This window comes from Melanerpes formicivorus, unplaced genomic scaffold (genome assembly GCF_026170545.1).
Source record: "Melanerpes formicivorus ecotype bairdi unplaced genomic scaffold, bMelFor1.0.p_v2 SCAF_4, whole genome shotgun sequence".
In the NCBI taxonomy this organism is placed as follows: domain Eukaryota; kingdom Metazoa; phylum Chordata; class Aves; order Piciformes; family Picidae; genus Melanerpes; species Melanerpes formicivorus.
In genome coordinates, this window is record NW_027142356.1 from 12,104,217 (window position 1) to 12,115,880 (window position 11,664).

The following is an 11,664-nucleotide window of genomic DNA, read 5'->3' on the forward strand; positions in this document are numbered from 1 at the left end:
GTTGGGAAAGAATTCTGTGGTCCATATGTCCTGGTAAGACCATGTTTCTGGGCAGAGGAGAAGTGTGGCTGTGGTCCTCCCTGGGAAAGCCTCTGGACAGCTGATATGTCAAGGAGGGTTCAAGGATGTTATGTATGAGAAGCCAGGGGAGAATTAAGCATTTTCAGTTGCCACAAGTGGGGAAAACTGTTTCTGAAGGTGATGGAAACTAAATGAATCACAGATTTCCTTCATAAGTTATGTTGAAAGCAGGTGGTGGGCATGGGAGGAAGTGCTAACACAGTGTTCAGAACTCACTTAGGTATCAAGCAGGCTCCAAGGACAGGCTCTTAGAGATCCAGCAGGGTCAAGGTGTTATGAGTAATTAATTTGTATTTCTAACCCAAGTTGTAGGACAGTCTCACCTTGATGGCTGCAGCGAGGAGCAAGTGATAGTTGCCAATCCTCCTGATATTTGCCAAGTAGTAGAGGTGACAACAGAAAGCGATGAAAAGCCCCTCAGCCTGAGCCAGCTGTACCCGCTCCAGATCTCCCCTGTCTCATCCTATGCAGGTAAGCATCTTGGCCTTTCTCTACACTCTGTTGTTGGAAGTGTTTAGAAGTCACTAGGGGAGAGGGGTGGCTGGCAGAGATCCAGAAATGACTACTCAGTTGGTTTGTGCATTATTGATGAAACTCAAAACCCCACAGTCCTCTATGCGTTTCACTTCGTGAAACAGCTCAGCAGATCTGAGATTGGAAACACAAACTTCAGATTTTAGCCTATGACTAATGGAAAAAGATGCAATGCAGAGAGGCCCTTTCATCTTTCATTAGGGGGACATTTCTGCAAATATTGTGTACCCCTTGCCTCTGACTTACTAAAGATTAAAGGTTTTCTCCTCAGCACCTACCTAGCACAGGGGGCACAGAGTAGAGGGATGCACTAATGACACACATAATACAAACATGGAGCTGCAGGCCCTGGGGGAGTAGATCTGTCTTGTTTCAGTCTGCACACTACAAGAGCCATGTAGCAACAGGTAACAAGGGGTCCTGCAAGCAGCAGAGCTGTGGACCTCTGGCTTCCAACGTCTGCCTGCCATCTGGATTCTCTGATAGCCAGAAAGGGGTGAGATAACAAGCTTTTCCCCAAGTCAGGCTGCTCATGGGTTCTCTTTTTTGTCTTGCTCCTTATTTTCATAAAACTAGTAGGAAGTTTAGTCTCTGGTACTCATTTATCCCTTATCAAAGTCTAACAGTGTGTCCAGAAGTGTGCACATGTGGGCACACTGTATAGAGGCCCTGCAATCACACAGGCCTTGTTTCCGTAGGAAGCAGAACAAAGCCACATTTGAGAGTGGAAAAAGTTTCAGATCCAACCTGTCCTTCCTTTTTTAAACATGTTGCTAACATGCAGGCTTGAGGAGACTGGCTAGAAACACAAATGTTGTCTTTTTAGGCAAACTTCAGTATTGTTCCCCGTGCACTTTATTATTTTACACGTGGTTTTGCCTTTGATGTGTTAGGCTGAAATTTGTTCCAGACACTTCTACAAAATATCTATTTAGTAGTTTCTGTCTTTGGGTCCAGGTGAACAGTGTGATGTTCTTTTGAATAGCCTCCAATGTTAGTCTTACACATGTTGATAAACGATTGTGCTTCCCAGTGTGTTTAGTCTAATGGCCAAAGCATTTAGAAGGGCTTTGCAAAGCATGAGGCAGAGGAATGAGAGTACTGTAAGTTATTAGCAGCTGGGAGATGGGGCCTTTGGAAAATTTGTCCTCTTTCCAAATGCTTCTTGCAAAACTTCTTCACTCTAGGTGAACATGACCATGATGCATTCTTTGAATTCAGTTCTTGGAATGCAAACAAGAGTTACTGTCTTGATCTGAAAGTCATGGTGGTTACTTGGGCCGGAATGATGATGAGTGGTCTGATGACAAGAGAACCACTCTGATATGAGCAAGTCACGAGCTACCTCCCCTAAACTCAAGGCAACAAGACTGCAGAAGGAAAAAGCATAACTGAAGAAATTTTGCTGTATCTTTCTTGTCTTAGTATCCTGGTTGCCTTTAGCTGTCCTAAATTACACCAGGACCTACTACCTTGTAACTCAGATGATGATTTCAAGCCACTGCCATGCTTCGGAGTGCATTGCAAGGCAGCTCTTGACAGATCTGGTTACTCTAGCTAGAGACTAATGAGAAGTGAAGTACTGCAAGAGTCTGTCCTGGGAAGAGTTCTATTTAATATATCAATGAGCAGAAGAGGTGTTGGAGTACACACTTGCAAAGGTGACAGGTGACATCAAATAGGGGACACCAGTTGAGACCAGGGTCACCATCCAGAGAGACTGCAGGAACAGGCCAGCAGAAACATTATGAAATTAAACAAGGGCAGATACCAAGTCCTGTGCTTGAGAAAGAAGAGCCCTTCATAGTGGTAGAGGTGGGGGCTGCAGGGATGGGGAGCAGCTCTGCAGAAAAGGCAGGTGGGCAGTGAGCTGAATGTGAGACAGCAGAGCACCCTGGCCAGAGAGAAGACCACCAGTTTTCACGAGTATGGCCAGTAGATCATCCCCCTCCTCTAGTTACACAACTTCTAGAGTATTTGGTCCAGTCTTGAGCCCCCCCCAGTCCAAGAAAGATAGATACAAATGAGAGAAGTACAGGGAAGAGCCACCAGGATGATCAAGGGCTAGGATACTGATTCTGTCAGGAGATACTGAGAGATTTGGGTTTGTTCAGTCTGGAGATGGTTTTGAGCAGCCTGCTCCTACCTGCAGGGCTGTCAATGTAGAAAGCAGAGCCAGACTCTTTACAACTGTGCATGGTGGAAGGATGAAAAACAGCAGGCATAAGCAGGAACAAGAGAATTTGGTCCAGGTGTATACAAGAAAAATTACCGTCTTTTTCACCTCAAGGACAGTCAGGCAGTGGAGCAGGATGGCAAGGAAGATTGTGCTGCTTCCATCCTTGGTTTTGAAGACCTGACTGGATAAGGCCCCAAGCAACCTGGTCCAGTCCTGTAGCTGGTCCTGCTGTGAGCAAAAGGTTGGCCTATGGACCTCTTGAGGTCTGTTCCAGCATGAATCATTATTTGAATCTCTTTAAAAAAAAACAACTATGTGTTTGCCTTTGAGGCAGGAGTGAGGACAGGGGTCTGTGGTTTGTTAGAACCCTGAAACTTGTAGGACACTCTTGTGACTATTCCTAGCTTTGTCTTGCTCCAGACAAACTTGTACAGGAGAACCACAGGAGCCCTGGCCTGTGCTCATGTGTAAAGCTGCCCACTCTGTCAGGTGCAACTGCTGAATGCCATAACAGCTGTGCAGGAACAGTTAGTTTGGCTCTTCTGAAACAGCAACAAAACAGAGCACCCTAGGTATCAACTGTCCTGCAAAAATCTGGTTTATGTCAAACCTAGATCCTTTCTGAGGTTACTCAGGCAAATGATATGAGTGGCCCTTGTGAGTTTTCTCATGTTTCCAGTGACATCTATGAAATCCCATTTTTTTGTCCATGCCCAAGTGGCTAGCTTCCCTGGCTTTGCTAACTATAGTGCTATCTCTTCTCTTGCTCAGCATTCGTTATGTATAAACACCAGGGATGGATTCCTTCTCAGCTGCATCACTCTTGTTGTTGTCACATGTTTCTTCATGTCAAGGAATATCCGTTTCTTGTCTCCATTGGGATTCCTCCTATTGCTTTGCACAGTTTAATTTCTGCTTACCCCCCACCCCTCTCCATTATGGCTTAATTAGCCAGTTCAGTCACGTTGGCACATCTCTACCTGTGTCAGTGAGTGAGAATCTATGCAGAGTGCTAACTTCATAGAGCTTTGCAGGTAGATTTAATGTTTCTGACTGTGCCTCTGCTTACTGCTCACTGCAGCAAAGGCTGGTGTCTGGGAGGTGCTGGCTTTGAAAGTAGTGGTCTGGAGTAGCTGAGCTGTCTGCTTCCTTGTTTCGGAAGGACTTCAGGCACAGTTCAGACCCTGGAGTCTGAAAGAGCAATTCATACCATTGGTTTACAGCCCTCTGCCTGAAGCTAGTGCTTAGCCAGACCTCAAGAGGCGGGCACGGTGCTTCCCTTGAAGACAAGCAAAGTTGTGATCCGTGAGGCACAGTCTGTGCACACTTAGGGCTCATGTCCAGGGCAGAGCATGAGGCTGCTCTCTGGGAAGGCAGGATCATGGTTGATGATTGCAGGGGTGAGGGGGATGTATCAAGCAGTCTGCATTGGCTAAAATGCATAACAGAGCAGAGAGTGGAAACTGGCACTTGAGAGCTGCCTTGCCTGCTGCTGTAACTCATTCCTTGTGAAATCTTGTGATTTCTGTGTTCCTGTTGGCTTAGAACATGGACAAGCCCTATCTGCTCATCCTTGGTGGAGGAGCTGAAGAAAGACATCTTCCAAATGCTTTTGGTACCCTGATAGATCCCTAGGGTTATCCTACCAGGAAACAGGATGTAGTGGTTCAAAACCCCACTAGCTGAAGGGGCCCTGCAATTCAAGCCTCTGTTTTTTGGATAGGAGTCTTGGCACCAGGCAGCTGTGCTGAAGGCAGCAGCCATTGCTGCAAACTTGTCCTGAAAAGAGGGGTTTGTTGTGCCCTCTCTCAGGTATATCTGGGGCATGGCACTCTCAACCAGCTCATGTGCCAGGAGCTTGAGCCTCAGACACTGGGAGACCTGTGTTCAGACAAATGTGGGCTTGAAAGTAGAGTAAACATTCCAGGATTTGCAGCACTTCTGAGAGGGAAGGATGCAGCTGCAGGAGGATGGCCATCCTGCTGGAGCTGTGCTTCTGTATTTGTATTCTGGTTGAAGGGATGAGAGTGAGAGAGGCTCTGTGTATTGGGAGGAGGTGATGGGGCTGGAGCATTTCTACTTGCTTTTCTACTTGCTTGAGTGGCGGATGAAAGGCTAAGAAATAGGCTTGGGGGTGCTGAACATGGGTGGGAGAAGTGAAACATGATGCAGAGTACAACAACAGTAATAAGGCACCAAAAGTGACAGCAAGCCCTTGAGGCAGCAGGCTGAGATAACAGTTCATGAAACAAAACCACACTTACTCCTCTGGGGTGAAGCTGTTGCTGTGTTTTTTTCAGGAAGATAAAAATAAAGACTTGGATAGAACCTTGCCATTTGCCAGGCCTGGAGCTGCCAAAAGAGGGCAAGGGAGTGTCTGCTACCACAGAGGCTTTTCCTTCTGCCCAGAAATCACGAATCTACTTCTTTCCTCTCCATTGCTGTCTTTTCCAGGGTATAACCATGCTAACTGGGATAACCATGTGAATTTGCCTGAGTTGTTCAATGCAGCTGTACTGTCTAGCCCTTGGATTGCTATTGCTGTGACAGGAGGCCCGTGCTTCCCCCTTGTTTTCTGGTAGTTTCTCTTGACCCTCTTTGCTTCTGCTTGTTGGAATTGGATCAGGCTGCTTGAGCTGGATTTTGCTGCTGCAGGCAGAATAACCTGAGCTTCAACTTTTGTTTTTTGTTTGACAGAAAGTGAAACAACCGATAGCGTTCCAAGCGATGAAGAAAACGTAGAGGTAATTGTTTTCTGGATTTTTAGCACTGTAGAGCAGGTTCTCAAGAGCAGTGTCCTGAAGTGTTCTGCCCCCTTTTCCATTTGCAATTCTGTCTGCCTGTGGAATATTCATTTCAATAACAGCTGGGGAATTAAAACAAACCAGGAAGGTTCAAGGGTAACAGACATTTGGATTATTGTTGCAGAACGGCTATCTCTGCAAGTTCTTTCCTCATCGTCTGTCCAAACCACAAGGAGGTTAATTAGCATGATAAGATGTTCTGGAGAGCCATCAGCAGTGCCAGCTAGTTTGTTAATATGATGCACTGACATTGCTGGGTAGTGAGTGTTTTATTTTGGCTGAAAGCTCACTTTGTTTTCCTTAAATGACACCTGAACTCATACAATTGGAGGAAATGCTTACCACGTAGGATAGAAATGCAACTTGAATGTTTGAGGTTTGTCAGGCAGAAAGCATACCCAAGCAGTCACTTGGGTATTGCTGGGTGAAAGGAATCCATGGGGAAAAATACCCACCCCACAAATGTTTCTTGAGTTGCCCCTATGCAAAACCAGCACTGGCCTTTTCTTTTGGGGCTGCCATCAAGTGACCAGACTTACCAATCTCCATGAGTACTTAGAGCCCTGGGGAAGCTCACTGAGGGCTCTCTGGTAAATGAGAAGACACTTCCATTAGGAGCTCTGAGTGGCTGATTGTGTCTATTTTTGTCTCCAACATATTGGGAATAAGGCCTTTATTTTCCATAAGAATGGGCTGAGCTTCCTGGGTGTTGAAGAGCCAGCAGGGTTTAGGACACAACTTCAGAAAGAAAGAAAGAAGTGGCTGAGAGCCATTAAAACCCAGGCAGCCAGCACCAGAACAAGAGGACACAGTCTCAAGCTGCACCAGGGGAGGTTTAGGCTGGATGTTAGGAAGAAGTTCTTCAGAGAAAGAGTGATTTGACATTGGAATGTGCTGCCCAGGGAGGTGGTGGAGTCACCATCACTGGAGGTGTTTAGGAAGAGACTGGATGGGGCGCTTACTTTAGTTGATTAAATAGGTTTAGTTGATCAGATGGTGTTGGATAATAGGTTGGACTCGATGATCTCAAAGGTCTTCTCCAACCTGGTCTGGTCTGGTTCTGTTCTGTTCTGTTCTGTTCTGTTCTGTTCTGTTCTGTTCTGTTCTGTTCTATTCTATTCTATTCTATTCTATTCTATTCTATTCGCCAGCGGCTAGAGGCTTAGGCTTTTAGAGATGGGATAATTCCTGCACAATTCATGGATCTTTCTGTCTTTGTGTTGTTACTTGTAGCACTTCTCAAAGCCCTATTTGCTCATACAGTCTTCCTTCCTTTCCCCCCCCCACCTTTCTAGGGACGACTTCACTGGCAGAAGAAAAACATTGAAGGCAAACAGTATCTCAGCAATCTGGGTATGAGGAACACTTCTCATATGCTTCCCAGCATGGCAACTTTTGTAGCCAACAAACCTGACCTCCAAGTCACCATCAAAGAAGAAAGCTGCCCACTGCCTTACAACAGCTCCTGGCCCCCTTTCCCAGACATCCCTCTGCCACAAGTGGTGTCTACAGCCTCCACTAGCAGCAGCCGGCCAGACCGCGAGACACGGGCCAGCGTCATCAAGAAAACGTCAGACATCACTCAGTCAAGAGTCAAGAGCTACTAAGCCTTTGGTGGTGTGGGTTTTTAGCTTTGTTTTGTTTGGGTTTGTATTTTATGTTTCTCTAGGAGAGGTTCATCCCTTGACGCACATGAGACAAATCTAAGGTAAAGCCTTGGCAATATAAAACATTGCTGTGTCCGCCCCCAGTGCCGCAGTGTTTCTAACTCAGGACTCCAGCTGTCAGTACCTGCACCTGAACCCAGGCGGATCTCCATGGTTGCTGTGCAGGCAAACAACCAGAGAACTTTGGCCCACTTGCAGGTTCCAGTGTTTCATAAGAGGACCAACTGACCACAAGGGAAGTGGTGCTGCTGCGCTTCTTGCTGTCAAGGCTGTGATGGAACTGAAAGCCTCAGAATGGAAGAGAAAATGTGAACTAGCTGGAATATTTTTAAATAAAGAAAAATCTATTGTGAATATTGTACATAGTGCAGTACTAGCAACGTTGCAGTCTGCTTCTGCACCTTATTAAGAAAGCACTTACAAAAGGCCTTTTATTACCTTGCTCTACTTAATGGCACATTGAAGGTCCCTCCCCACCTGTATTCTTTTCCAAGGCTATTCTTGCTGAAGTGTCTTTAAAGAATAGAGGAGAGGAGAGGAAAGGAAGTTAAAACTCCTATGTGGATTTCATACATTTTAAGACTGCTTTTCTCATGTTTGTTTCTAATCAGCTATGCTTGAATGCTGCGTGGTACAATAGAGACAAAGAAAAAAGAAGAAACCTATTACAGAGATATTATGCAAATTCCCAGATTAAAACACAAAAAGAAGAAGAAGAAGAAGAAAAATAACTCTAATTCTAACCAGAGCAAGCTTTTTTATTTTTTATACAGGGGAATATTTTATTCAAAATAAAATTCTAAAAATGAATATAATTTTTTTAAATCTTTTTCTACAGCAAATTTATAATTTTAAGAGTCAGTCCTTGGTTGTCAGCAGTTATTACATCCTTGTGGCACATTTGTTTTGGTTGTTGGTTTGTTGGTTTTTTTTAATTTTGTAAAGGTGAAATAGCTTTTATGAGCTCATGTAGCAATCAGATTATCCTGTGGATTGATAAATAAATATGGTATATAGTTAAATTTTTAATAATCCTCTTTGTTTGTCTCTTTTGTTTTGTTAAACTTTTCAGCAGCCCCAGCTGGCGTGGGTTTGATAGGCGAGTGCGGCCTCCCAGGGTGGGCGATTAGTAATGGGGCAGGGTTAAAACTTCTGGAGTGCCCATCTCCCAGGATGGGAAGTGCTGTGCTCGAGGCAGACTGAGGTGGAAAGAGGAACTCCGGTTTAAAGGTGGTGTACTGAAGTTTGGCCTTCTGTGCAGAGCCTGGGAGTTCATAGTATCATAGTTTCATAGTATCATTCAGGGCTGGAAGGGACCACAAGGATCATCTAGTTCCAACCCCCCTGCCATGGACAGGGACACCCCACACTAGCTCAGGCTGGCCAGAGCTTCATCCAGCCTGGTCTTAAACACCTCCAGGGACAGGGCCTCGACCACCTCCCTGGACAAACCATTCCAGGGCTTCACCACTGTCATGGTGAAGAACCTCCTCCTCAAGTCCAGCCTGAATCTCCCCACCTCCAGCTTCATTCCATTCCCCCTAGTCCTATCACTACCTGAGATCCTGAGAAGTCCCTCCACAGCCTTCCTGTAGGCCCCCTTCAGATACTGGAAGGCCACAATTAGGTCACCTCGGAGCCTTCTCTTCTGCAGACTGAACAGCCCCAACTCCTTCAGTCTGTCCTCATAGGAGAGGTGCTCCAGCCTTCTGCTGTTGTTCCATAGTTGGGCTTTGTGCAAGTCACCTCATGGAAGGGATCTAGTGAAAGTCCGTCCCCTGCCCAGCACAGGCTCAGCTGTGCTTGCCCCATTCCTCATAGATCTCTGTTTAGCTTGCTGGCAGTTTCCTTGCCAGAAAAATCTCTTAGTACAGAGTTTCAAGTAATCCCACTAATAAGAAACTTCTTAATTAATCAGAAGTCAAACGGGAGGGCCACAAAGATGATCAGCGGGCTGGAGGCATGTCCCTTGTAAGGACAGACTGAGAGAGCTGGGATGGTTCAGGCTGGAGAAGAGAAGGCTCTAGGGAGAGTGGCCTTCCAATACTTCTAGGGAGTCTACAGGAAAGAGTGGGAGGGACTCTTTATCAGTACAGGGATATGATGATGGGTGACAAATTTAAGCTGAAAGAGGGTGGATTCAGATTAGATATTAGGAGTCCAACTCCCTCCACAGTAAGCAGGGGCATCTTCAGCTAGGTAGGTTGCCCAGAGCCCTGTTGAACCTCACTTTGAATATCTCCATGAACAGGACCTCAACTACCTCTGTGGACAACCTGTTGCAGTGTTCCACCACCTTCATGGTAAAGAGGTTATTCCTAACAAGCTTGGGATATCAAGGTCTTTGGCAAAGCCTCATAACCTCAAAAGGACTGTCCATGGCCCTCAGGTAGGAGAAAAGTCATTTGGGGAGTAGCAGAGCTGGAAAAGCTGGATTTGCTTGGGATCTGGGCTGTGTACAAAGGAGTCTCCTGGGTTGGGGAGCATTGCTGAAGCTCCCCTGTTGGTTAGGGCACTCATACATCCTCTCTCTCACCACCTACTCTCCTTAATGAACTTTGTAGTGAAGTGTTAACCTATCCATCAGCCTTTTCTTCAGCAAGGGCCTAGTAAGACCTGTCTTTTATATCCAGGCACCTGCTTTCTCAGACTTGTAGGAACTTTTTTATTAACAGGACATGTTCTACTGCAGAGTTACAGAACAATTTGGGTCAGGCAGGACCTCAGGGGTTTACCTGGCCCAACCCCTGCTCCAAAGCTTCAGAGGTAGGTCAGGTTGTTCAGGGCCTTATTTGGTCAAATTTTGAATATCCCCACAGATGGAGACTGCTGACTCTTCGGGCCTCTTCTCAGTGGTTTCAGGGCCTGAAGTGTGTTGGGGGACACAGGCTGATGGAGTTCAGCATGAAAACACATCTTGGATTGTTGGGAAATCAGAGGTTTAGTCAGTGGTGCTGAAAGCTCCTCATGGTATCAGCCAAAGACCTGGCTGCATAAGATACTGCAGCTGCATGGAGAGCTGCTTTGAAGTCTAGAAGTGAGGACTGGTGGTATTCAGTGAAAAAGAGATTAGAGAGCACAGACTTCTGTGTTGGCAGATTACCACAAGGGGAATCACCTCACTTTTACTATGGCTGCCTTTGCCCTTGGCTGTCACTGACATCCATCATTCAGGCTTGTGTTTTTGAAAGTCATCTGGAATCAGCCTACTGTCACTTGGAGAAGACACCAAAGTATGAATATTTCTGCAGCACCTGAGAAAAGAAGTCAAGTTGCAGGATATCAGGGATTTAAAAGGTGCAAGTCTGACCCATGCCATGAGGGTCATTTTACATGCTCTTCGGCTCCCATCCCAAACATAAGTTTGCTGAGTAGATGGTGCCTTGAGGTAGGTGGCATTTCCATATGAGAAATACATATATACCTGTGTGTAGGAGATGAATTTATAGACAAAGTTGTGAAGGGAAGCTGGGTTAGAACTGTTGGAAGGGGCTCTGTTCCCTTGCCCAGGAAAGGTAACTCCAAGCATGTCTTTTTTTTGCAGAGGAGTTCATACACAAATGTAAATGATTTGTTTTTTCTTCTTGGGTTTGGAAGGGGCCAAGAGAGCTGCTGGAGGGCTTCTGCAAAGGTAGGACCATCCTTTCTGTAACTCAAATAATGGAAAAAATTGAGGGAAAATATGGAAAGGGAAAAAAAAAAAAAAAAAAAAGGAAATAATGGCTCCAAGCATAAATATATCCAGGTGTGCTTGTGAGTCATATAATGTTGCAACCCAGGTTCCCACTGTCGTCTAAGACTGCTGCTCCTGACATCCTGCTGGAGCCTGGCAATGTCCTCACACACAAAGATATTAAAATCCCATTAGAAATGGTGACAGGTGAGTCGCCTCAAAATTCCCCAGGACCAGGCCCAGCCTGGTTTTCTCCCCAGCTGGTAGCAATGGCCTCTGTTCATGTGGGTGCATAGCCACCTGCCGGGCCCCATCCCTCCCTCTCCTGCATGCATTGGCTTGGGGGCAGGTGGTGCAGCTTGGTTTACATCCTGAGGCACTGGCACTTCTGCTGGAAGTAGCTGTGAGGCAGTAGTTGTAGGTAACCTGCATACCTCTGCCACAGGACTGCAAAATGCATTTGCTCTGCACTTGCGTAAATGGCTTTCCTCAGGGCTCCTTAGAGTCAGCAGGTTTGCTTCTACCTGGACCAGCAGAAACCAGCTTCATCTTTGAATCAGAAGAACACTTCCCTAAGACCTCTCCCATCTTGCTTCCAGCTGGGGACTCCCCCATAGAGGGAGAATGGCACTGACACAGGCCCTTTTCTCTGGTCTCTCCCTTCCAGTCGCTGTCTGGGGTCAGCTGCCTGGCAGGGGAGCCAGGGGGTAGCCACAGTGTGAGGCT

The 11,664-nt window shown here is 46.2% G+C and overlaps 1 protein-coding gene across 5 annotated transcripts in view; it reads left to right on the forward strand.

The window, feature by feature from the left end:
- Positions 1 to 8,297, forward strand: part of IRF2 (interferon regulatory factor 2) — a 46,167-nt gene extending 37,870 nt beyond the window's left edge. For all 5 annotated transcript variants that reach the window (XM_068136980.1, XM_068136983.1, XM_068136984.1 and 2 more), the window contains 3 exons: positions 388 to 552; positions 5,492 to 5,538; positions 6,894 to 8,297. In XM_068136980.1, the coding sequence (XP_067993081.1) occupies positions 388 to 552; positions 5,492 to 5,538; positions 6,894 to 7,205 (524 nt within the window). In that variant the 3' untranslated portion in view covers positions 7,206 to 8,297. The remainder of the gene's footprint in view (positions 1 to 387; positions 553 to 5,491; positions 5,539 to 6,893) is intronic.
- The last annotated feature ends 3,367 nt before the right edge of the window (positions 8,298 to 11,664 follow it).